We start from the raw sequence: 25,894 nt of genomic DNA on the forward strand, positions 1-25,894 counted from the left end.
TCAGTTTAACTTCTCCCTTTTCCTTTCTGATTTCATTGATCTGGGCCCTCTCTCTTTTTTTCCTGAGGAGTCATTTTCTTTTTTTGATATCTTTTTAAAGAACCAGGATTTGGTGTCAGTCATCTTTTCTATTGTTTTTTCTTTAGTCCTTGTTTCACTTATTTCTGTTTTAATCTTTATGATTTCTTTTCTTCTACCAACTTTGGGGTTTGCTTGTTCTTTTTTCTCTATTTTATGTTGTTCATTTGATATTTTTTGTGTTTCCTGACTTAAGCGTTTATCACTAAACGTCCCTCTTGGAACCACTTTGCTGCATCCACAGGTTTTGGATTGCTGAGTTTTCATTCTCACTGGTCTGCAGGTGTTTTTTAACTTGCTTTCTTCAGCGATCCATCACCTTAGTGACATTGCTTAGCCTCCATGTGTTTGTGTGGGTTTTTTTTTTTTTTTTTTTTTTTTCATTTTTTTTCCTTATAGTTGATTTCTAGTCTCATAGTGTTGTGAACAGAAAAAAAAAATGCTTGATATGATTTCAGTTTTCCTTGGTGTTACTGAGGCTTGTTTTATAGCCCAGCTTGTGATCTGTCCTGGGGAATTTCCATGTGCACTTGAAGAGTGTATATTCAGTTGCTTTCAGGTGGCATGCTCTCTATAAATCAGTTCATTGGGTTAAGTTCACTGGGTGTCTTTTAAGTTCATAATGTGTTTTCAGGGCTGTGTTTCCATATTGCTTTCCTGTCTGGATGATTTGTCCATTGATATAGAGTATTGATGTCCCCTACTATTACCTTGTTACTGTCAATTTCTCCTTTATGTCCATTAATATTTTGTTTATTTATTTAGGTGCTCCTCTCTTGAGTGCACCTAAATTTACAATTGTATCTTCTTGGACTGATTCCTTGATCATTATATAGAGTGCTTCTTTGTTATCTAGTAACAGTCTTTATTTTGAAGTATATTTTGTTTTATATAAGTATTGCTACTCTGGTTTTCTGTTGGTTTCTGTTTGCATGTAAATAACCTTTTTCTGTTCCCTCACTTCCAGTCTGTGTATATCTCTAGATCTGAAGGGAGTCTCTTATAGGCAACATGTATATGGGTCTTGTTTTTGTGTCTGTTTAGGCAGTCTGTGGCTTTTAGTTGGAGCATTTGGTTCATTTACATTTAAAGTGATTATCAGGGGGGCACTCTTTCTGTCCCCTTCTGATGTCTGTGTCAGAAGCTTTCTCTATCCCTTTTATACTTTAATAAACTGTATTGCACAAAAGCTCTGAGTGATCAAGCCTCGTCTCTGGCCCCGGATTGAATTCTTCTCCTCCAGTGGCCAAGAATCCCGACATCTTTTCGTGGATTCAGCAACAACCTTTCATCTTGGGGGCTCATCCGGGATCCTTCAGGATAAGGTAAGGATGCCTGGAGCTCTAGTTCCCTGTTCTCCTAGTGAACACGTTTTCCGCTGTACTTTACTAACGCTACGGTGTGGTTGTATGAATGAATGAGACGCCTGAGTGAAGCTAGTGAAGAGCACTGCTCTGTGGTTCCATGGTAACCTCATACGGCTTATGGCAGAAACCTGTTGGGGGTTTATACCGACCTGCCAATGCCAAGAGGCACCCAACGTCTCCTTTGGGAACCGACCAGAGATAGGCAAAGCGTGTGGACTGAACTCTCCTTTCTCGGACAAACTTTTCAGTCTCTTTGACCATTTCATAACTCCTTGGAAATTAGAAGTATTAACCTAATCTGTTGCATCATAGACTTGCAAGGGACTTCTGATCTATGCTGTTACTGTGTGCCGTTCTTAGATCCCAACTTGGATTGGTAGTCAGGAAGCACCTAGCCTTGCTAGGAATTGAAAGTTCAGAAGCTAGATGGAGCTCTAGCTCCAAGAGCATCTCTGAGGTTAAAGTTTACTCAGATTGGAACTACAAGGGATTTTTTTTTCCCTTTGGTAACGCTGGCTCTTAGTGGACCAGAGGAGGCTCTTATACCGGTGTGGTGAGGCTTGGAAGGAACATCTCAGTTTCATGTTTGTATCGGTCTTACTGTGGTCAGGAACATACTCAGGGTCCTGCACAGGCACTCAGGTGACGAATGTTTCCCTCAGAGGTCTTGGCTTGGGAGGCATTCTGGAAGGTTACTCTGGTTGCACCCCGAGTGGCATCAGAGGCAAGCGAGGTTTTAAAGGTGAAGAGCTGGACGTCAGTCAGGGATGCCATCAGGTCTACCCCTGGTGCATCCCCACCCTGTCTCGGTGGTAGAACCTGGAGGGAGGTACGGCATCTGCGTCAGTAAAGGACAGACTAAGTCTGACCAAAAAAGGAAAGCTTTGATGTAAAGTCTGTCTACACCCCCACCTAGAGCAGGGGGGACGCCTCTGGTAGAAAGTTGGCGCTGGGTGCTTTTTTTTCTCTCTTACAGATGGGAGCTAACAATTCCAGCCTCACTCCTTTGAACTGTATCCTGAAAAACTGGGATAGATTTGATCCCCAGGGCTTAAAGAAGACACACCTGGTCTTCCTATGTGATACTGCATGGCCGCGGTATCCACTGGAGGATGGCAAACGGTGGCTGGTTGGAGGGTCTCTTAAGTATAATACTGTTTTACGGTTAGACCGGTTCTGTAGGAAACAAGGGAAATGGGTGGAAGTAGCATATGTGTTGCCCTTTTTCTCTCTGTGAAATATGCCAGACTTGTGTCCTAAGGGTATAGATTTGGGTGTGAAACCTTCAGCTCCCTCCTGTCCTCCTACTTTGCTAGATGAGATGGAGGACAGGAGACAAAGAGAAAAAGGAAAGCAGGTCTGTCCAATCTCTCCCTGGGATCATACGCGCCAAGCAGCCAGACAGGCTGAGGAACAGCCACACAAGCTGTTGTCTCTTCATGAAGCACCCACCGGGAGAAATCATCAGTCTATGAGAGTTAACAAGCCCTTTTCTTACCAAGAAATACAAAGAATCTCGGAGGATCTGGGAGACTAGTTAGAGGACGGAAAAATACATTAGAGCCTGTAAGGGTGTTACTCTGCTTCATGACCTTGCTTGGAAGGACGTGATGTATGTCCTGGGACGAACGCTAACCCCCGACTCAAAAACTTGAGTTTTGGGGAAAGCGGTTGTCTGTGGAGATGAATGGCTTGGTAATGAATCAGTAGGGAAGAAGGAGGACTAGGTAGTCGTCCTCCCCACTGGGAATCAGGCGGTCCTGACTATAGAACCAGCCTGGGACTATAACACGGTAAAGGAAGATGGGATCAGAGTCATTTTGTAGGTGTATTCTTGAAGGACTCAGGCAGGCACGTTCTAAGCCTTTAAACTATGGCAAATCGGCAGACATAGAACAGGAGGAGAAGGAAGCTCCTGGTAAATTCCTAGACAGACTGAGAGAAGCCCTTCGCAGATTCACTGAGGTTGGAAAGTGAAGAGGGAAAAGTGATCTTAAAGGATAGATTTCTCACTCAGTCGGCTCCAGATGTCCACCATAAAGTGATTTATCAACATGTATGTTATTATTGCCATTTTGTTAATTGTTTTAGAGTTGTTTTCATAGGTATTTTTCCCCCTTTTATTCCCTTTCGTGATTTGATGAGTATCATTTGTTATTTTGAATTCCTTCTTCTTTTTGTGTATATATATACTATAGATGTTTGATATGTGTTTACCATGAAGCTTTTGTATAGCAGCTTTTGTACAGTAGTCTATATATATACAAACACTTCATGGAAAACACAAAGTAAGCATTTATATACACACATATATATATATATGTATGTATACACACACACATACACACACGCACGCACACAAAGAAGGAATCTAAAATAACACTGAAGATAGTCATCTGTAGTAGTCTATATATATATAGCCTTTCTTCACTGATTCCTTCTCGTGTATTTTTCATTTCTGTTACTGTATTCTTCACCTCTCTTTGGTTGTTCTTTATATTCTGTAGCTCTGTTAAAAACTTGTAACTTCTTGCTCTCCCTCCAGCCTTCTCCTGAGTTCTTTGGTCCGCTTTACACCTAAACTCTTTCTTGGGTAGATTTGGGGTTTTATTCTTGTTAGTTCACCTGGAGCATGGTCCTCTTCCGCCTCATTTTTTCTAAGCGCTGTTTGTATTTTTACACACGCGCTAGGTTAGTTATGTCTACTGATCGTGGAGAAGTGTCCTTCTGTAGATACTGTGCCTCACCACCGCACACTCCCCTCTCATCACCCAAGCTGTATGCTCTAGGGGTTCTCCGTAAAAGAGCTGTGAGTCCTACTGTGACGGGCTGACTAGTGGGTGGTGTCGTAGCTTTCTCAGGCCCCTAGCCTGGTTGGTTGTCAGGCCCTGCCTCGCTGACTGTTGGTTAGTGTGGCCTGGTCTCGAGGCAGCAGGCTGCAGAGTCCTAGGAGGCCCTAGGGCTAGTGGTGGCTCGCTAGTAGCAGGATCTGGGTCCAGAATGCTCCAGGGTTGGTGCCAAGTTGCTGGCAGACTGAGTTCTGAAGTCTGGGCTGTCGGGCCCAGGGATCCCAGGGCAGGTGTCAGATCACTGGCAGTGCAGGCGGACTGCCTCCTGACACAGTTGGGTATGAGGCTGTGGAGAAGCTTGTGCTGGCCTGCTGCCCCAGGAAGCCTCTGGCCCATTGTGGGTGGGCTGTGTGAGCGTGGTTTTCTTGTGTCTGGCGTCTGCCCACTGATGTTTGAGGCTGGTCTCATGCCAGAACACGGTTTTGGAGGACAGATTTTTTTTTTCCAATGAAAATTTAGGAAATTGAGTAGAGAAGAGATATTTACCTAGTTTATTACCATGTAAAAATCAATCCATGGTGGTAGTGTTCAAGTTCAGGAGCCGCTTGTTTGGGTGAAGGGTGGACCAGGAGGCCTCGGGTGTCACTTGAGGGGTGTCCCTGCATTTGGAAGCACAGCAGTGAGGAGCCAGTGATTCCTCCTCACAGCCTCTGTCTAGGGCTTCTGTTGCCTGAATTGCTTGAGGATCTGGTCCTACAGTCTTATGGACTCTGACTTTGTACACTGTGAATTACTGTTTCGTGTATATTGCAATTATGAGTTTGTCTTTAGTGGTATAGATTGTGTGGAAATTTCATGGGCCTGTTTGAAGATGTGTTCTTCCAAAGACATTTTGCCTTTGCTTTCAACGGTTATTCATGGATATTACCTGCCTGAGACTTCTTGTTTGCTGTTTAACTTGGATAGTCCTGCATCAGCTTCAAACCCCAAATCTGGGTTAATGTGAAGATGGACTCTGTGTGTTATTATTTTTTAACCAGAGCTCAGATTAAGACAGGCAGGCTTCCTTTAGTTGTCCTGTGTCTCTGAGTGAATTTCCCCGCACTTTTTCTATGTTGAGAGCACAGCTCTTCAGAGTGTTCAGTCTTTCTTGGAGGGCCATTTCCCAGGTGCTTCCCTGACTCTCAAGACCATGTTTCCAGGTCTGATTTAAAATCCCTTCATGATATTGATCTGCAGGTACTCCTGGCCCTGACATAGTATCAGCTCACGTGCGTACACTGGATTTTTAATTAGCCTTACTTTGGCCTCTAGAGATTTCTCTTATATTTTCTTAAAAACTCAGATATACATTTAAAGATTTTGCTGGAATATATAATCTATAAAAATACTGAATCATACTGTACAGATGAAATTGACATAACACTGTCAGTCAGCTGTGTGTGTGTGTTCGGTGCCCTGTCGTGTCTGACTCTGTGACCCTAGAGACTGTAGCCCCCCGGCTCCTCTGTCCATGGGATTCTCCAGGCAAGAACACTGGAGCGGGTTGCCATTCCCTTCTCCAGGGGATCTTTTCAACCCAGGGACCAAACCCTGGTCTCCTGCATTTCAGGCGGATTCTTTACCATCTGAGCCACCAGGGAAGCCCCAAATCAGCTAAACTTCAATTTAAAAATAAAGGACAGTTGCTTTATTTTATACATTTATGAGTATTCGTAATACTTATACTTTATAAATATGTTTGTAACCCTCATCATTTAAAAGTATAAATTTTAGAAAAATTAACTGAAATTGTGGGAAGCCTTTCGGGTTCTCACATTTGCTGCTTCTAGACCTTAACACGTTCCTTCAGCCTGGGATGCTCTCCGTCCTGGGATGCTCTACATCCTGGGATGCGCTCCCTCCTGGGATGCGCTCCCTCCTGGGATGCTCTACATCCTGGGATGCTCTACGTCCTGGGATGCGCTCCCTCCTGGGATGCGCTCCCTCCTGGGATGCGCTCCGTCCTGGGATGCGCTCCGTCCTGGGATGCGCTCCCTCCTGGGATGCGCTCCCTCCTGGGATGCGCTCCCTCCTGGGGTGCGCTCCGTCCTGGGGTGCGCTCCGTCCTGGGGTGCGCTCCCTCCTGGGATGCGCTCACTCCTGGGATGCGCTCCCTCCTTTGCACTTAGCTGAGCCAGTCGTCACACACTTCAGGAAGCCACCCATGAGCCCTCCACTCCCACACTTGATGCAGAGACGTGACTGTTTGCCCTCCTCTGTAGCTTCTGCTGGACTAGATGCTTTGTGAGACCATGTGTATTAGTTTACCCGAGCCTGATACTTAGGAAAGAATCAAGTATTTAGAAATGAATCGACATCTTCTGTTGACTTTTGTTGGGTATTGTTATTTTTAAATGTGAGTCTTATCTTCTCCAGAAGATCACTGACCTCTAGTTAGCCTTTTATGAATTTTCCTTGGCTCCTAGCAAAATGGTGAAACTCCCAAAGAGTAAAACTCCACCAGTGGTTATCAGTTTATTAATGAAAGCCTGGTGACTTATTGTTCACAATAGAAAACAAATATTCTTTCCCCAAATTATTTTATTCAGTTTATTTTTCCATCTTAAAATTTAGCTCTTGTCTGAGAATTTCTAAAAATGCTGTATTGATCTTTCTGTTGCCCTTCACTAGAATTACTTTATCCTTTCTTTATAAGATCTGATTTTATGTCAAAGGGAATTGGATGAAAATGTGTTCTTTCACTGTTGAGTACCTTCAAAGTATTAACAAAAACAGAATGGAAGAGATGTTGGTGGGAGGGCTGTGTGATCCAGGTAGCTGTTCTTTAGGGCCAGGAGAATCAAGTATGTTTGAAGGCCTTATGAATGGAGCCAGAATAGAAAAAGAGAAACAGAGGTTTAAGAAAGAGAGGCAATGATGACGGGACACAGCCCTGCCTTCATGCACTCCCCCGAGAAGTACATTGCTTATTCTGGTAGACTTGGCAGAGCACCCTTGGTGTACACTTCCGTTGGGTTTTCTGGGGAGCGAGCTGCTACAGCTGCAGAGGTGACTGGTGAGCGTGTTTTGCGCTTCGCCTCCCTGGTCAAGGCGCATCAGCATGACCAGAGAACTCCTGCCTTCAGAGAGCTGGCTGGTAAAGGGGGAGGCTTGTGGCTTACAGCAGTATGCTGGATGGGGGTTGTATAAAGCCTAGAAAACACTCCTGTTGGGTAAGGGAAACAGCGATATGAAGTGAAATGTGGCTCTAAAAGTATTTAATATAGGGGATATTAAAGTTTAAAGCTGTTGTCGTAGTTCATGTGCTAGTTCATTCCTTCCACTTCCCGCCCTTAGCCATGTGCTCTTGTACCTTAAATTCAGACAGAAAGATGAAACCTAAAACATGCCATTGGGGCTGCTGTTAGATGATTGAAAAGAGTCAACTTAGTTCCTGAATATTTACACACACACACACATACATGTTCATACATACACTTAAAAATGAGACAGGCATGCCTTTTAGATTTCCTTTGATTCAGGCAATTATTATTTTGATTCCATTCATAATTCCAGTGGATTTTTATTTTGGAAAAAAAAAAAAATGGGTTTAGAAACATAGTTTTTCTCCTGCCAAGACCGAATCTAGCTTAAAATCAGAGCATATTCTCTGCAAATTCAAGGTGTTTGTTAATTTTTTACACGCCTTAAAAACAGAAAATCACACACTGATATTTGCATATAACAAATATATATGTATATATCAACTATATCCCTGTTTGCTGAGAAGGCAGCACAGCTAATAGCAAAAATGTGGATTTTATACAAGAAGGGATGATGTCTCTGTGGATAGACTATTAAGTATCAATCAGAGAGACTTCAGATGATCAGCTATTATTTGCGGAAAATCTTAATCAAATGATCACTGGCCAGAAGTAAGTAAGCAAATCTTAATTCTCTATTGATTTTTTTTTCCATTTGTTTTTCTTTGAAAGTCACCCCAGTCATGTCTAACTCTTTGTGACCCCATGTACAGTCCATGGAATTCTCCAGGCCAGAATACTGGAGTGGGTAGCCTTTCCCTTCTCCAGGGGATCTGCCCAACCCAGGGATCAAACCCAGGTTTCCCATATTGCGGGTGGATTCTTTACCAGCTGAGTCACAGGGAAGCCCAAGAATACTGGAGTGGGGAGCCAATCACTTCAGCAGATCTTCCTGACCCAGGAATCAAACCGGGCTCTACAGTTTTGCAGGCGGATTCCTTATCAACTGAGCCCTGTCTGTCTTTAGGCGGTAAAAATATTTTTAAAAGCAGTTTATTCATTGTACCCAGTTAAGATTACTTCAATAAATACAACTGAAATTATGGTGCTATCTAGTGGTTAGACTATCTAAAATACTGTTTTACATGAGCTTTCATTTTACTTTTGTCTTTAGCTTTGTGAATTAGGCATAGACTAGAGGCTCTGTGCTCAACATGAGAGCTTGTCTAGTGGCAAAACTGAAGAACGAATCAGAAGTACTGCCTTTAATTATACCTCCACACCTCTAGACTAGTAGCACTGAAGCACAGTGGTACCTGGGCTTCTGTGACGGCATAGCATTAGCTATTACCAGATGAACCAAAGGAATGTTAACTCTAAAGTCCCAGTGAAACCACATCTGCAGGAAATCTTGTATCTCATGCTCCTAGGTAACCCATTTGATCCACTAAGAGTGGATTCGGGATCTTTTACAATTAAAATTCGAGAAGAGAACTAAGTGGAATAAATACCTGCTTTCAAACTAGACAGGTCTGGGCTCACATCCAACATGCCATTTGGCAAGTCTTTAATTCCTAAGCCTTAGCTCCTCATGCAACCTGAAGATGCTAACAGTTACTGTCTCTGTTGTTAGAGACTTGAAATGCTGAGGGGTGTATGGAAAATGTTGGCCTCCACTTGGTAGCAAAGGATATTAACAAAAAGATTATTTTACTCGGGTGTCTCGGCTGAACAAAGGAGTTTATTAGACCACATTTCCTTCCCCCCACCCCGCCCCAGCTAATAGGACCACAGGTTAGCTGTGGATTAAAGTCATTCAAACTCTTGGGCCCATTCTCCTCACCTAAAATTCAAAGTCCTGTAAGAATCACACAGTACTCATACTTACTTGTTAATTCTTCTTTTTATTTTTACACAGCATGGCAAAATGAGGAAACAGCTGACAAGTGATGAGCCTGCACAATGGAAAAACCACCCTTATCATTGGCATCACAGGTGGGTAAGTGTTCCTTTAAAGTGATTTTGTCAAAGTCATATGAAATGGTTTTCATGGTGGGGGAGAGGAAAGACAAGAAACCAACATTCACAATTATTTTAAATGACTTAAATGCTAAACATAATATACATAGTAATAACTCTTTATCCTAGTACAAAAATAGTGCTAGAAACTATATAGTTGTTCAAATGTATTGAAAAGGTATAAGAAATAGATATTAAGTGGCTAGTGATGATTCATAAGTTTTTTCTTCCCTTAAACTGTATTAGAAATTTATATTTTTAACTATTTACATGGCTTTCAACAACATTCATTAAGACATGTTTACATAGGCTTTTGAGAAGCATATGGGAAGGGCAAAGTGAGCTTTAATACTTTCTTCCTCGCTCCCTGTGGTGGAGCAGAAGGGGTCCAAAACCGTGTGCAGCTTAACGGTCTGAGAGAACTCTTGAGTAATCTCTACCTGGCTAGCACATGGAAAAATAATCCATATAGTGGAATATATGACTCCATACTTACATAATGTGTTCTTTAAGCTATCAACAGGCTAAGTGATAGCATACTTATAAGAAGACAGGGTGTTCACTGAGGGATTCTTAAGAAGTTCCAAGTAAAGAAGGTCATTGAAAAACTGTATAGCACATGTTATAAGTGAAAGTGATAACTGTACCCTGTATTTTCACATTAAATCGGCAGAATCAGAAGCTGGTAAGTCTCTTATCCAGCACTCCCTGCGGAGACTTAGGAACTCCATGAGGTCACTGCTTGGCCTCCACTGTGAGCGCAGTACCAGACGTGGCAGGAGCTCAGTGAAAGGTGGACTGAGGCACGCCAGATGCTGAGCATTGCGTTACACTACCTTGTTTTAACTATAATTATTCCTAGGAGAGGAGAGCAGCTATACTCTTCCCCCAGTCCCATCTTGAATCAAGCTTGTAAAACAAAACAAACAGCATTTCTTCTGATGGCCTATAAAGTTTTAGGAGTACAGTCTGGTGGAAAACACAGGGAAACAGAACATAAAATTGGAGTCGGTCTGACATTTGTGCTCTTTGCTGAAAATAAAGGCACTTCACAGCTAGGTGCGAATGTATCTGTGACCCGTTTCCTCCCGCAGCCCATTATCTCCAGGACACTGTCCAGCCCTCCCATGGGAGGAGACTGTTATTTGTAGTAGGGAGATCAGTGGTGTTTGTACCTTGAGGCGAGGTGCTCAGAGAGCTCTAAATCTCACACAACTAATGATCTGCACTAGGAACCAAAGAAATATACTTTTTTTTTTTTCTCCCCAGTCTTGGAAACTCAACATAGGAAATAACATATGGGATTAGATACCTTCCTTTGGGGCCTGCTATCTCATTTCTGACAGTGGTCTCCGGGGCCCATCAGGTCTGACACAGAGCTGTCCTCTGTGACATCCTCCTTGCAGGGAAGGCTTAGCCCAAACACAACTCCTTCAACAGCACAACTTGTTCATGCTCACAGCAGTTAAGACACTTAAACTAGAGTTCACACAGGTTAGTGACTGGCAAAGGTCAGTCCTGTGAAAGTATAAGGCTGGGCAGGCAATCTTACAGACATCATTCACAACTTAGCAAAGTAGTGGGGACTTCTGGGGCTGAAAATTGAAATGAAATGGTATCATGTTACTCAGGTATAACAAAAGCAAACTAATCTAGAACAATTTCTTGCTAGTTACAGGAAATATAAATATAGGGTAGGGTTTGAGAAGATACTGGAAAGGAAATATTCACATAAGAACAAAATTTGTGCCCATGTACCAGGTATTAATCCATGTATGGAATGATTTTCCTAAGAGTTAAAAATTGTTTGAACCAACTAACCAGGCTTCAAGAAGCAGTCTTCTTCTGTATGAACTAAAATATCCAAAGATAAAATAGGCATAGCATTGCCCAACTTCTTTCAGTTTCTAAACTAGTAAGGTAAAATAAGCCATTATCTAAAAGTAAACCAAGAATTTCTAAATATGTCCTCTTACTTGTTAAAATGACATACATACAAATTCTCTATACATAGTCTACTATGTCTGTAAAAATCTTAATGACATACATGAGAGGCTCTGAACAAATTGCTGAAATATTTGACTACAGATTTTAGCATAACCACTAAATCACAATGTGTATGGTAAAATGATAGGTTACTAAAAAGCCTGTTATTCTTCAAGTGATTTTTCTGTACTAAGAAACTGAGTATGCATGCATGGGCATATATTGGTATGAAGATATGTTAGTGACAGTCTGTGTAACTTACACACCAGTGCCACCAAGAGGCAAACTCTCAGATCTCATGTGTATGACTTAAAAAAACCAGAAGAACACGCTGAAGCTACAAGTGTCACCACAGCAACACATACAGCATTAAACAACTGATGACCTTCTAGACTCTCCCTTCCACTACAAAATGATGGCAATACAATTTGTTTTGTTTGGTTTTGTTTAAACTGAAGGGTAAGAATAAAATTACTTTATGTCAAGATACATATACACACTTAGAATTTTACAAACTTACATGTTGAATTTTAGGATGCTTAGGGAAAAACATCCTATCTTATTTTCCATATAAATGGAAAATATGTTTTAGTGAAAATTCTTCTAGAATGCTGCATTATCATATCCCCAAAAGCTTTTCTATCCAAACCAGTGATAGAAACTCAAACTTTTTTCAGGGATGTGGAAGGACGTGAACAGATGAAATGCCTGTTTTCCTATTCTTCCCCAAGTCTAAACATTACCGCACTAAAGTTTAGAGCAGATTTTCTTTTCCCGAACCAGGTTCTCAGTTCGTTATCTACTTCTCTCATATGGGATACAAGTGTCTTTAGGGGCACATATGTACAGTGGGAATACAGTTAAATAAGCTCAAGTTCTAAGAAAACATTAGCGTTTTCTAAATGTCTGAGAAATAAATCCTACCAAGTATGAGGTCAGGGGCCAGTGTAGGGCGCATACCCCCTTATCCTGAGTGGTCACAGCTCACTTCGGGCCTGTGCGCCCGTGATCTCTTTCTTTCTCTTCCTTGTTGGGTTTCAAAGTGTTGACTTACAACTGTGACCCGTGAGGTGAGCGAAAAGGAAGCTCGGTGTGTGACCCCCTGACTGTCAGGAGTGTCTTCAGTGGAGCTGTCCTGGCCGCTCCATTTCTGCAGCTGCTCATCCCCCGGGGACTCAGGGGCTGGGTCTTCTTCCCAGGCTCCTGCTCTCCACCAGGTCTGTTAGGTCGAAGCGAGCATTTACGGGTAGCCTTTGGGTAGATGTATTGCACTGAAATAAGAAATTTCTCTCTTGCCTGTTCTCTAACAACAACAAAAAAACCAAATTAATTCAGTAATGCCTTTTCTTTACAATACTGCCTTATAGTACTTTCCATTTGTTTAGACTTTTAACTTTCTTTCGTTAAGGTAATACAGTGTTGAAAAATATAGCCCATTCCTTTTAAAATCCAACAAGCTTTAAAAGCTAACATTTTTCTCTATTCTGTGAAGGTTGTAAATGTCACCGAATATATTCAGTTTTCTCCCAGATTACTTTTAAGAAAGAAAAGATTCCAAACATTCTTGAAAGATTGATAATTCAGAAAACACAAAACCAATTACTTAAAATCCCCAGGGGAAAAAAAAAGCCTCCGTGCAAGAATGCAACGTGTACTTCGCAGTACACACAATATTACAAACAGTGCTCTTATCCATGTGCTAAGAGTGGGTGTCATTGATAATCTCAGTTCAGTGGCATAAAACAGATACACAGAAAATATGCAACAGTCCTCTAAAAACATTTCATGCTACGCTGTCAAGAGTTGTGCAAAAATAAAAATACAGCAGTGGCAAAGTATACACCAAATCTGTACAGTGTATAGCAAAACTAGGCATACTGCAGAAACACCATCTGTCAACTTCAGCTCTGCGTGAACAGGCCTCTCAGTTCCGCTTGGTCTGGCTGCTTTCACCATTGATCAGTGTCTTCTCCTGCTGTTCTGCAAGGGCCTGCCATTTCTGCCTGTTCTTTCTGCAGCCGTCCAGCAAAGGGAAACAGTCCCCCGACACATGGGTCAAGGCCTAAAGAAGGAGAAAGAAAGCCGGCGACGAGATGGCGACTGGGAAATAAGCCCTCTCCCCAGGCTTGTCCCAGAGGGTCACATCACACACTCACTTCACAAGCAGACCCACTCCTGGGGTTCTCACAGACTGTTCTCACAGAGCTGTGTTCACAGATCATTTATGAATGACTCCTCTTAAGCTATACAGACGGGCAACACATGCTGAGACAAAGAGCAAATGCACACATTTCAATGTAACATTATTAAGCAGTGGAGACAGATCTCTGTGGAATCGGCTCTGCAGAGAAATAATCCATTTGCTTTTATATATACAGATGGCTCTCCCTAAGTGTTGACTTCATGGGGAGGTGCTTAGTTTCTGGGATTTTCTATAAAATAATTTTATCCAATATACTTTAGATTTTTATTCAAGATTATAATAAAGATTAAACTCTATATGGCATTATTATTTACCAACTATAGCTCCATAAATATTCAGCTTACAAGAACGTTCAGTTTAGATTTCTGTGTCATAGACAAACATTGACTTAAATACCCAACAGTGGGGTTAGAAATACTGTGTTACTATTCTGCAGCCATTAAAACTGTCATAGAAAACACATTTGAAACAGAAAGATGTACATTCTATTACAGATTTCAAAGAGCAATTTTTGTTAAATGAAAAATATATGAAAATGTCATAAAGAATACATAGTAAAATAACAGTGGTTATCACAGAGTAGTAGAATTATAAGTGATTTTATCTTTTTGCTTCTCTGTTATTCCAATTTTTCTGTAAGAACCTATTACTTCTGTAATAATAGTAAAAATGCCTGTCTATATCACATAGAATTTAACTGTAGATTCAAATAAAATGAATAGGAAATGTAGAAGGATAAAATTTACAATGAGTGATTTGACTATATTTATGGGCATGGGAAAAAAATGAAGAGAGACATTAGTATCTCCAGCTGAGGAGCTCTTAATCCAGTCCATAAGGAAGGCATTTGTTACAGAAAGGATGAGTGTTTGGAGGTGATGGAGACACTGCTGGGAGCGCTTCTGCAGAGCAGTCAACAGCCAGCTTGCCGAGCAGGGAGGGCAGGGGTGCCAGGGCCTCACACGCGCTTTCGTCCTGTTTTCCTTTGCTGTCTCTCCTGGCCCTCCCTCCTCTTTTCTTCCTCATCAGCCACAGCTTCTTTTTTTTTTTCAGCCACAGCTTCTTTACTCAGTTCATCGGATGGTTAGAACCCTGGGCCCAGGCTGAGAACTGAACTCTAAACACAGTTCTCCCTCTTACCTACCTATTTGGGACAAGCATCCCATCTCCCTGGAAGATGGACTTTTTACAGATTCAATGACTGAATCTGTGAAACGTCTGGATTAAAAAATTTCTAGCCTTTCTTCCGGTCTTGGCAGTCTATGATTCCTCCTATGATAAATATTTTTTTCCCAAAATACTTAAACTTAAGACAGTTTCCTATTTAAATGTATAAAGATGAAGACAGCATCTACTTTCTGTATTTGGGGCATAACATCTAAACTAGTCAGTTGGATATGTTAGGGAGAATAATTTAAAAAACCCAAACTAATAAGTATATGAAAATGGGAACCTGCAATATTTTCCTAGCTGCCTTCTTGTAATCCTCATAAAAATTTTCTTAATAGTAATAAAGTCACAGTATGAGACGCAGTTAGATAACTATTTTTCCTTATTTAGGCCAAAATTTAGCCTTAAAAAGAATATGCTAACATAGAGTATGCAGAATATTCCTCCTTTGAGTATAGCACCGGCACATACTTTTTCTCAGCCTTCGCTACATGAATTTGCTGGCGCCTAGGATGCAGTAGGCACTCACTAGGTAGTTACACATCAATGAATTAACATTTTTGAGAAATAGTAAATATAAAATGTGTTCCTTGTTCAGTACAAACAGCATGTTCATTAGTAAAAGAAATGTCCTGATTATTTTACTTCTAGTTTCTTGATTAAGAAGGAAAAAATATGTGCCTGATGTGTTGCTTCAATTTACTTCATAACACAGTCAAAACTCTAGAAGTTTTCAGAGTAAATACCTCATACAGTTGCAAGCAGATGGCATCTATGAATCCAACTTGCATACTTGGGATTTTGTTTTTTTTCTCCCGGTTCATTAGATCCTGAAAACACAGAAACACACACACAGATCTGCATTTACTTAACGCAACACAAGTTGGCCCTGAAACGATGAATCCCTCGGTTAGCTGAGGAAGGCCAGATACCTGCCTACCTGCCCCTTCACCTTCTGGAGGCTCCGACGCCCCTGCACCAAGCCATGCTCCTCTGTCTCTCGTTCACCGGGGCTGTGACTGTCCCTGCGAGACCCCCAGAACTGATCACTGGCCTCAGATCAGCTGGTGACCTAGAGTTGGGCCCTGACCAGAGACCACTGCTGACAGGTGTCTGGAGAACGCACATGCCTTCTGACTGTCTACTGATGTGGAGTCACACACTCTCCGCTTCATGAAAGACACCACTGAGGCCACGGCCGATCACAGTTCAGTTCATAGAGAGAGCTCTCTGAGTGAAAAGTACGCAGACACCATTGCTGCTTATTCTCAGGAGCTCCTGCCTGGGCATCAGACAAAGCCAGCACCTCTGAGGGGAGCAGAGTCTGTCTCAGTGCTTGTTTAGAATGAAGCAGATTCTCCGTTAGCGGTGACCATCACTCCACTACCCACCATTTTCTGAGAGGATTCCGCGCTTCTGACAAGCCTATTACTGTGTGTGTGGTTAGTCACTCAGTCATTTCTGACTCTGTGACCCCATGGACTGTGGCCTGCCAGGCCCTTCTGTCCATGAGATTCTCCAGGCAAGAATGCGGGAGCGGGTTCTTGTTTCCTTTTCCAGGGGATCTTCTCGACGCAGCGATCAAACCCGTGTCCCTGCACTGCAGGCGAGTTCTTTATCACTGAGCCGCCAGGGAAGCCCCGACGACTGTGTCTCGGAGACTAAACAATTGCAGAAGACTAATGAGACATAGGGTGTGCCCGGATGCGGCTTAGGAGTAAGGCAGAGGGAATGGTACGCAGAGGAGGGGCCTCTCGTAACCTCGGCCCGTTTAATGTGGGCTCAATAAATGTTCATTTGAGTAAAAGAATGACTCTATGCACCATCTCCAGGAAAAACTAAAATTCACCCATTTCAGGAAAAACTTCTTCAGTGGTTTGAGAAGAATCTTCTTGTATTCGAGATTCCCTACCTACCCTAAACAAAAAATGCAGTATATAAATATTTAACAAGAGATGTTTATCTAAGTGCTATTTGTAATAGTAAACTCTACAGACACTATACCAAACAGTAAATAATGGTTGCATCTGTTTCATGTGGGGCTTACCACTTCTCAGTGGTAAAGGATCTGCCTGCCAATGCAGGAAACCCAGGAGACGAGGGTTTGATCCCTGGGTCGGGAAGATCCCCTGGAGGAGGAAATGGTAACCCACTCCAGTATTCTTGCTGGGCTAATCCCACGGACAGGGGAGCCTGGCAGTCTACAATCCATGGGGTCACAAGGAGTTGGAGATGCCTGAGCATGCATGCACTATTTCATGTAACCATTATAAATGGTATATAGGACAGAGCATCTGTTAGAATGAAAAGTGGCTTATGATATATAAATGGAAAAAATTACAAAAAGTAGGTATGATTTGATAACTCAGAGTCTTTTCTGTCCTCTGTTATTTGCATATTTTCTATAATGAGCATGTTTAATTCTTCAGGTAAGAAAAAGGACTTTATAAAAGATGAGAAATCGTCTTCCTAAAATCTCACAGAAGCACAAAAAGGAATCTACAACAAAACCATGTATATGAATAATTCCTACCAACAAGGTCTCATACTTACAGTGGGTTCTATGTTGAGTTCTTTTCTCTCTCTGTCTCCTTGGTCAAAAAATTCAGTGGCAACAAGTTCTGCTATCTGAAATCAATAACAGACTAAGTATGGGTAATTAAAGGCATATCACTCAGTAAAAGACTTTAAATGAAGATAATAAAACCCAGCAAATCTGTGGCTTTTAACCACATCAGTAAAATTAGAATAAAGCAGGAACAGGAAATATTTTAATGTGTACCTAGTAAATATTTAATTTATTTTAATGTGTAGCTAATCACAAAGGCTAGAGTCTGTAATCTGTAATTCAGAGAGAAGAGCAACATGCTATTTCACCGTCAGCAGCAGTGGGAAGACAGCACTGCGTGCCCACCTGTGGGCGTCATCAGTGAGGGGTTAGGCACCAGCCATCCCAGGCCCCGCGGGAAGCACAGCATCAGGCAGGTCCTTATCCTGAGACTGATTGACATGCCTCTTAGGTTTCTTTCAGTCTACCAATTCCTCCTCTTCTCTCTTCTTAAAAAATGTCCTTATAATTTTGACTGTTGTTGAATAAACTGGGTTGTTTATCCTATAGTTTCCTGTTGTCTGGATTTTGCTGATTGTGTTTCCATAATGAATGTGAATGTTTCTCTGTTTCCTGTATTTCCATACACCAGTAATGAGATCTAGACACTTGATTAGATTGAGTTTGCTTTTTTTTTTTTGCTACGACTGTTTCTCAGACTTTGCCATGTACTTCTGACAATGGAATGCCTGGTCGACAATGGAATGCCTGGTTGCCTCTCTTTGTGATATAAACAGTCCTTCATGAGCTTTGCCTGGATCCATTAATTTAGAGGCTGCAAAAAGGTAATATACAAAGCAATCGTTCCTTTTTTCGTTATAGCTGAAATAGAATAAGTCCCCCACATCAATTTTTAGTTACCCTGAAGTATAATTTGTATAAATAAAGGAGAAATAACTTGATTTTCTCTATTATAATTACCATTAGAAAAAAATAATAACTCAGTTCTCAAGCATCCAACAAACATGACTAAGGAAGGTTTTATTATTGTTATTATTATTTTGAACTTTGGATTTAAACATATTTAACGTATTTCAATCCTTACTGATGCCCACATTGTTCCACTTTGGCCAACTGAGTTGGCTTCTTTGCTTTTCTGACACGGTGTTGTTATCAGTCTGATAGTTCTTGCTTTCTGCTATAACAAGATGTTCTTAGCTCATCTTGTACATTTCCTGTTTTGGAACGGGCAATCAGCCATTTCTTCATGGAGTCCTCATTCTCTTAAACTGAGGTTATTTAGAAACTTCAATCAGGGCACTAGGTTCGTTCATTTCTACCAGGGTGATCATTGTTTTTAAGCCTTTTTAATGAATGGAGCTTACACAATGTAAGTTTATACAGTATTTCCTATTCAAATCAGGACTGCAGGATTTCTGCAAAACCTTATCCATCTTGGATCTCTATGTTTCTACTCACACTGAAAATCCTACCTCTCAACAATATCAATATAAATTCTCATTTGCTTTTATCCCACATCACCCACTATGGTGACTGAATATATATAGAAAATTACCCCTAATATGATTACTGAAAAACAGCTCTAATGGATTTGTTGTTGTTGTTCTTAGTGTACATCCCACTGGAGTTATATGGTCAAGTAATGGTTTTAAATCTCTTGGAATAAAACTGTCCCCATCAGTGTGGTTTTGCAACCAAAATCACATTGTTTCATTTTACTTCCCAGGTTATGTGATTTTTTTTTTTTAAGTTCAACTTTATAAACACAGTTTACATGGTTCCTAAATTAAATCTACAAAACAAGTACATGCAAGGAACTCTACCTTATACCTCTGTTCCTCAATCTTTTTCCCTCCTTCCCCTGTGGGAAATCATTAACTTTTTTACAGTTACTCCTGCTTTTTAAAAATATATGCACATATAAGTACATACGTTCATATTCCATTGCCTTCTCGGATAAATGGTAACATACCATACCCATTTTCTCTTCCTTGCTTTTTCACTTGTATCTTTGTAATCACCCCGTAGAAATATAGAAAGTGCTCCTTTCTTTTTACTGTTGCAGAGACTTCATCATATAAATAAATACTACAGCTTACTTAGTACCATATTAATGAACATTTGGGCTGTTTCTTGTTTTTGCTATTACCAACAGCACTAAAATGAATAGCCTATGTAAATGCATTTTTATATTCTTGCCAGTATATCTTTGAGATAAGATTCCTAGAAGTAATAGTAAATGATTATGTATAATCATATACTTCCAAACAGTTACAGTATTTTGCATTTCTTGTTTTCCCACAGCTTCCCCAACAGAGTATGCTGTAAAATCTTTAAATGTTTGCCAATCAGACAGTTGAGAAATGGTCTTAGTGTGGTTTTTTTTTTTCAATGAATTGCATAGATCATTGGTCTTTAGTCACAAATGCATGTGAGTAGGTTAACACACCCTCCAACCAAGAAACAGTGTTTATATCACCCAGAAGTTGCCCTCAGGCCCTCTGTGTGAGTCACGGAACCTACTTTGCTTCCTCTCCGCTCAGCCACTATCCTCACTTCCTTCACCACTGATTGGTTTTGCCTTTCCTAGAACGTGACGTAAATGACATCACAGCATGTGTTCCTTTACGTCCAGCTACTTTCACTCAGCATACACTGCTGGTGAGACTTGTCCCTGGCGTTGCCTGTACCAGCGCCAGCTTCTTTCTCCTGTTGCGGAGCGGCACTGTGTGAGGTAGTGTGCTCTAATACATTGACCCACTCTCCTGTTGAGGAGCATCTGGATGGTTTCTAGTTTCTGACTATTAGGAATAATGCTGTCATGAGATTCAGTACAAGTCCTTTTGTGTCAGTACAGTTTTAATTTGTATCTTTCCGTGTGATTGAGGTTCTGAGACCTTTTCCAAATGAGTAAGAGCCATTTGCATTTCTTTCTCTATCAACTTTTTTACCTGTTCCTCATTGTCTGTTCGGAGAGGGCAATGGCACCCCACTCCAGTACTCTTGCCTGAAAAACCCCATGGACGGAGGAGCCTGGTAGGCTACAGTGCATGGGGTCGCTAATTCGACTTCACTTTCACTTTTCACTTTGATGCATTGGAGAAGGAAATGGCAACCCACTCCAGTGCTCTTGCCTGGAGAATCCCAGGGACAGGGGAGCCTGGTGGGCTGCCGTCTATGGGGTCACAGAGTCGGACACGACTCAAGTGACTTAGCAGCAGCAGCATTGTCTGTTTTTGCTTAATGTGTCTTTGTCATGCAAAAAAGTTTTCTTAATTTTTTATTTTCATGTAATCAAATTTGTCAGTCTTTATTGTTTCTGCATGTGCAGCCGTAATTAGGAAAGTTTTCTCACTCCTCAGTTATAAAAGAATCCACAAATGTTTTTACTTAGTACTTGTATGGTTTAATTCTCTACACTGAGCTCTATGCCCCATTTGGAATTTAAGTATGCAGAATAGATCCGGTTTCATCTTTTGCCATCTGGCTATGGAAAATGGGAAAACCATCCTAACATTATTGAGTAAAGTCTGTCTTTCCCCCAGTTATTTGAAATGCTATCTTAATTATGTAAATGTTCTATGCAATTCTCAGTGTTCTATTGTGTTCCATGGGTCTGATACCAATTCCAAACTGTTTTAATTATAGAGGCTTTATAGTGCTGCTTTTTATCTGGACCCTAGCTTCACTGCTGTGTTTTCAGAGTTTGATTCAAAAGAAAGAGAAAGAAAGAAATTCTTTCCTCTTCCATTCTCTTTCCTGTTTTGAAATGGGCATGTAGTCTTATTTACTATGGAGCAGGAAGGTCTGTAGAGACATTTCTTGCGTGCTTATGGCATGTCAGCTTTGGCGCCTGGAGAGTGCATTCCTGATGCTGTTTTGTCAGCACGTGGTTCAGGAGATGAGCCTATCACTCCTGGGCTCCATGACTATGTATCCCATAGTTGTGACCAACAGCGACTGTCAATAATCTCAGTACATTTAGGACTGAAAATGCAGTCTCAAAAAACAAACACAATATACACATCATTGCATGTATACCCAGCCCCCCGCCTTGTATGTAGCCTAGGGCCTTTATGCCTCAGCACAGTGTTACGGCAGTTAACTTACTTAGAGAGACGATATATTTCTAGCCACCTGATCATGGGCTCTAATCAGAACCTTCTGGATATCTAATATCAACATGTCCTATATTTATGAGCACCAGATTTAAGTTCTACTTGTTAATGCCTATTTAGAGTTGAAGTATAGCCTAATAGGCTAACCACAAGAAAATGGAGTTTGCATCTTCTAATTATTAAGACTAATAAAGGGATGTGCTTAAAAAAAAACTGAGGTAGAAGCAGTACTGGAATTAAACTTTATCAGCAGCTAGGTTTTTGCTGTGTTAATATAGATGCTCTCTTTCTTAATAAGTCTTACAAATATTATTAAGTCATAACAAGTCTTATAAAAAAGAAAAGTGAAAAAAAAAAAGAAAAAAAGTGTTTATGTCCAACTATCTGTTTCTAATACTACTTAAAATTTAGATTAAGTTTCCCATATACTTTAAAAACTATATTTAAGAGTAAAGGTTTTTCATACTTTGACATTTAAAAAAAATTTATTTATTTTAATTGGAGGCTATATTACTTTACAGTATTGTAATGGTTTTACCATACATTGACATGAATCAGCCATGGGTCCACATGTGTCCCCCATCCTGAACCCCCCTCCCACCTCCCTCCCCATCCCATCCCTTGGGGTCGTCCCAGTGCACCAGCCCCGAGCACCCTGTCTCATGCATCGAACCTGGACTGGCGATCTGTTTCATATATGATAATATACATGTTTCAATGCTATTCTCCCAAATCATCACATACTTTGACTTTTTAATTACTACTTTTTCATCACTGAACAACATACCCGTTGTTGAATAGGCCAGGGTTTTGTAATTGCAGAAAGATCACAAGCTGTCATCAGCATCGCTCTGTTAAGGAAAAAGAGGTCCAATACTCCTTTATGTGACTATATACCTTTATGTGACTATAAACCCTAGTAAACAGTTAGTTGCTGATAAAAAGTTAAAACCCCATAAACTATAGAGATGGCAGTTTACAAAGACTAAAGAAACAGAAATAGAATTTATATAGAAGCAGAACTGATACAATGGTATCACAGTGTCAGTTGTTTTGCTTACCCAGTGAACTACTGGAATTTGCCCTCAAACTGCCTTGTTGTATCTCCAGATTAGCAGAAGGAGAGAAATTACCAACCTCTGTGCAAAAACTTGCCTGCTATTATTATTTTTTTTACTCTGGCCTTCCATTCTCAGTGACAGTATGGTGAAAACACATTGATTACTAATAATTAACTGTTAAACATCATCAGCTATCCTATTGATAAGACCCCCGTGACAGCAAGAACTGTGATGGGTCATCCTAATTCACTCAGCACACGTCATGGCTCCTATGTGAAAAGTCTTTAAATTATTGAACAGTACCTGCTGAAGAGAAGACGGAAATGAAAGGATATGGTGCTCTTTACTCCTTCTCTTGTTAGAGAAGTTGAAAACCATGCTGGACTCTGGAGTCTGTGGCAAGGTGCTCTAGAACTCAATACTCTAACTACTGTGTGAAAATGGTTTCTCTTTGGTGTAGTGTTTTTCCAAGTCAGGTCTAAATACCTGCTATCTAATTCTTTCAATCTGTTTGAAGACATAGGCAAAAAGGTCATCACTGTCATATATAGGAACACTCAAGGTAAAGGACTGTGTCACTTGTACCTCTAGGGACAATCTAAATAAAAGTACATCCTCCCTAACCATATTAGGCCACAAAGAAAATGGTTTTTGGCCTCAGACTCTCTTACACCAACTCTTGTCACAGGTAATGAGTACACCAGAGAAATGTTTAATCATGAAGGATTTCAATAATGCTTGCCAATGCAAACTGTCTCCCCCAAAGAAGACCATGCAGTGTCTGGATAAGCTTAACTACAGTCTGGACAGTGAAGAGTGGAAGAGGCCACCTGAGCGCTGGGTGTACTAGCCGCTGCTCTGCGCGAGGTTGGAAGTTAGGAGAGCATAGCAGTGAAGACGGTGGCACAGACTTGGAATCGAGGTGGAATTCCATTTAACTTTGTTATTGGGAAAAACTGGTCGCAGATTGCAGTAGTGTGTGTATCCTTTTCTAAGGCACTGCTCTAAAAAACATGCTGAGGCTCTCATATGAAGCATGACTGTTCAGAACAGTTTCCTTATGTTTCCTATGTTTCCTTATTTGTGTATTTGTTTGCATGTGAAGTAATACCTACCTATCTAAGAGATTTAGTTATAAAATTGTAATAGAGCACTATCCTCAGTCTTATTACTACTTCTGTCTTTATTATTCACACTAAGTTCTATTTTATTGGTCTAGTTCTCGTCATGGAAAAGGCAGTGATGGTATAGCAAAGGATGGGAGGGAGGGACAGGGAAAATAGGTGAGGAAAAACAGAACCCTGAAGCTCTGACTCTACAACTAACACCAAAAAAAGATGTCCTTTCATCATAGGGGACTGGAATGCAGAAGAAGGAAGTCACAGGATATCTGGAGTAACAGGCAGGTTTGGCCTTGGAGTACAAAATGAAGCAGGGCAAAGGCTAGCAGGGTTTTCCCAAGAGAATGCACTGGTCATAGCAAACACTCTCTTCCAGCAACACGAGATGACTCTACACATGGACATCACCAGATGGTCAATGATGAAATCACATTGATTATATTCTTTGCAGTCCAAGACGAAGAAGCTCTATACAGTCAGCAAAAACAAGATCCGGAGCTGACTGTGGCTCATTACATGAACTCATTACAAATTTCAGATTTAAATTGAACAAGGTAGGGAAGACCATTAGACTCTTCAGGTATGACCTAAATCAAATCCCTCACCATTCACTGTACAGTGGGGGAAACAAGTAGACTCAAGGGATTAGATGTGACAGAGCCTGAAGAGCTATGGACGGAGGTTCATGACATTGTACAGGAGGCAGGGATCCAGACCATCCCCAAGAAAAAGAAATGCAAAAAGGCAAAACAGTTGTCTGAGGAGGTCTTACAAATAGCTGAGAGAAGAAAAGAAGTCAAAGGCAAAAGAGAAAAGGAAAGATAGATCCATCTGAATGCAGAGTTCCAAAGAATAGCAAGGAGAGATAAGAAAGCCTCCCTCAGAGATCAATGCAAAGAAATAGAGGAAAACAATAGAATGGGAAAAACTAGAGATCTCTTCAAGAAAATTAGAGATACCAGGGGAACATTGCATGCAAAGATGGGCTCAATAAAGGACAGAAATGGTATGGACCTAACAGAAGCAGAAGATATGAAGAAGAGGTGGCAAGAATACACAGAAGAACTATACTAATAGGATCTTAATGACCCAGATAACCACAACGGTGTGATCATTCACTTGGAGACAGACATCCTGGAGTGTGAAGTCAAGTGGGCCTTAGGAAGCATCACTACGAACAAAGCTAGTGGAGGTGATGGAATTCCAGTTGAGCTATTTCAAATCCCAAAAGATGATACTGTGAAAGTACTGCACTCAGTATGCCAACAAATTTGGAAAACTCAACAGTGGCCACAGGACTGGAGAAGGTCAGTTTTCATTCCAATCCCACAGAAAGGCAATGCCAAAGAATGCTCAAACTACCGCACAATTGCACTCATCTCACACACTAGCAAAGTAATGCTTAAAATTCTCCAAGCCAGGCTTCAACAGTATGTGAACTGAGAACTTCCAGATGTTTAAGGTAGATTTAAAAAAGGCAGAAGAACCAGAGATTAAATTGCCAACATCTGTTGGATCATAGAAAAAGCAAGAGAATTCCAGAAAAACAACTACTTCTGCTTCATTGACTACTAAGGCATTCTGCTAAAGCCTTTGACTGTGTGATCACAACAAACTGTGGAAGATTCTTCAAGAGATGGGAATACCAGACCACCTTATCTGCCTCCTGAGAAACCTGTATGCAGGTCAGGAAGCAGCAGATAGAACTGGACATGGAACAACAGACTGGTTCCAAATAGGAAAAGGAGCACGTCGAGGCTGTATATTGTCACCCTGCTTATTTAACTTATATGCAGAGTACATCATGAGAAACGCTGGGCTGGATAAAGCACAAGCTGGAGCCAACATTGCCAGGAGAAAGACCAATAACTCAGATATGCAGATGACACCACCCTTATGGCAGAAAGCAAAGAGGAACTGAAGTGCCTCTTGATGAAAGAGGAGAGTGAAAAACTGGCTTAAAACTCAACATTCAAAAAATGAAGATCATGGCATCCAGTCCTTTCACTTCATGGCAAATAAATGAGGAAACAATGGAAACAGTGACAGACTTTATTTTTCTGGGCTCCAAAATCACTGCAGATGGTGACTGCAGCCATGAAATTAAAAGATGTTTGCTCCATGGAAGAAAAGCTATGACAAACCTACATAGCATATTAAAAAGCAGA

General features: G+C 41.0%; 1 protein-coding gene across 1 annotated transcript in view; it reads right to left on the bottom strand.

Annotated features, from left to right (window-relative positions):
- Positions 1-9,363: 9,363 nt before the first annotated feature.
- PDE5A (phosphodiesterase 5A) overlaps positions 9,364-25,894 on the bottom strand; it is a gene marked incomplete at its 5' end in the record, with an annotated part of 112,625 nt that continues 96,094 nt past the window's right edge. Inside the window, 4 exons of the mRNA XM_070452386.1 lie at positions 9,364-13,546; positions 15,604-15,687; positions 17,411-17,485; positions 22,332-22,395. Of these exons, the coding sequence (XP_070308487.1) occupies positions 13,409-13,546; positions 15,604-15,687; positions 17,411-17,485; positions 22,332-22,395 (361 nt within the window). The remainder of the gene's footprint in view (positions 13,547-15,603; positions 15,688-17,410; positions 17,486-22,331; positions 22,396-25,894) is intronic.

This window comes from Odocoileus virginianus, chromosome 21, assembly GCF_023699985.2.
Source record: "Odocoileus virginianus isolate 20LAN1187 ecotype Illinois chromosome 21, Ovbor_1.2, whole genome shotgun sequence".
NCBI classification, from domain to species: domain Eukaryota; kingdom Metazoa; phylum Chordata; class Mammalia; order Artiodactyla; family Cervidae; genus Odocoileus; species Odocoileus virginianus.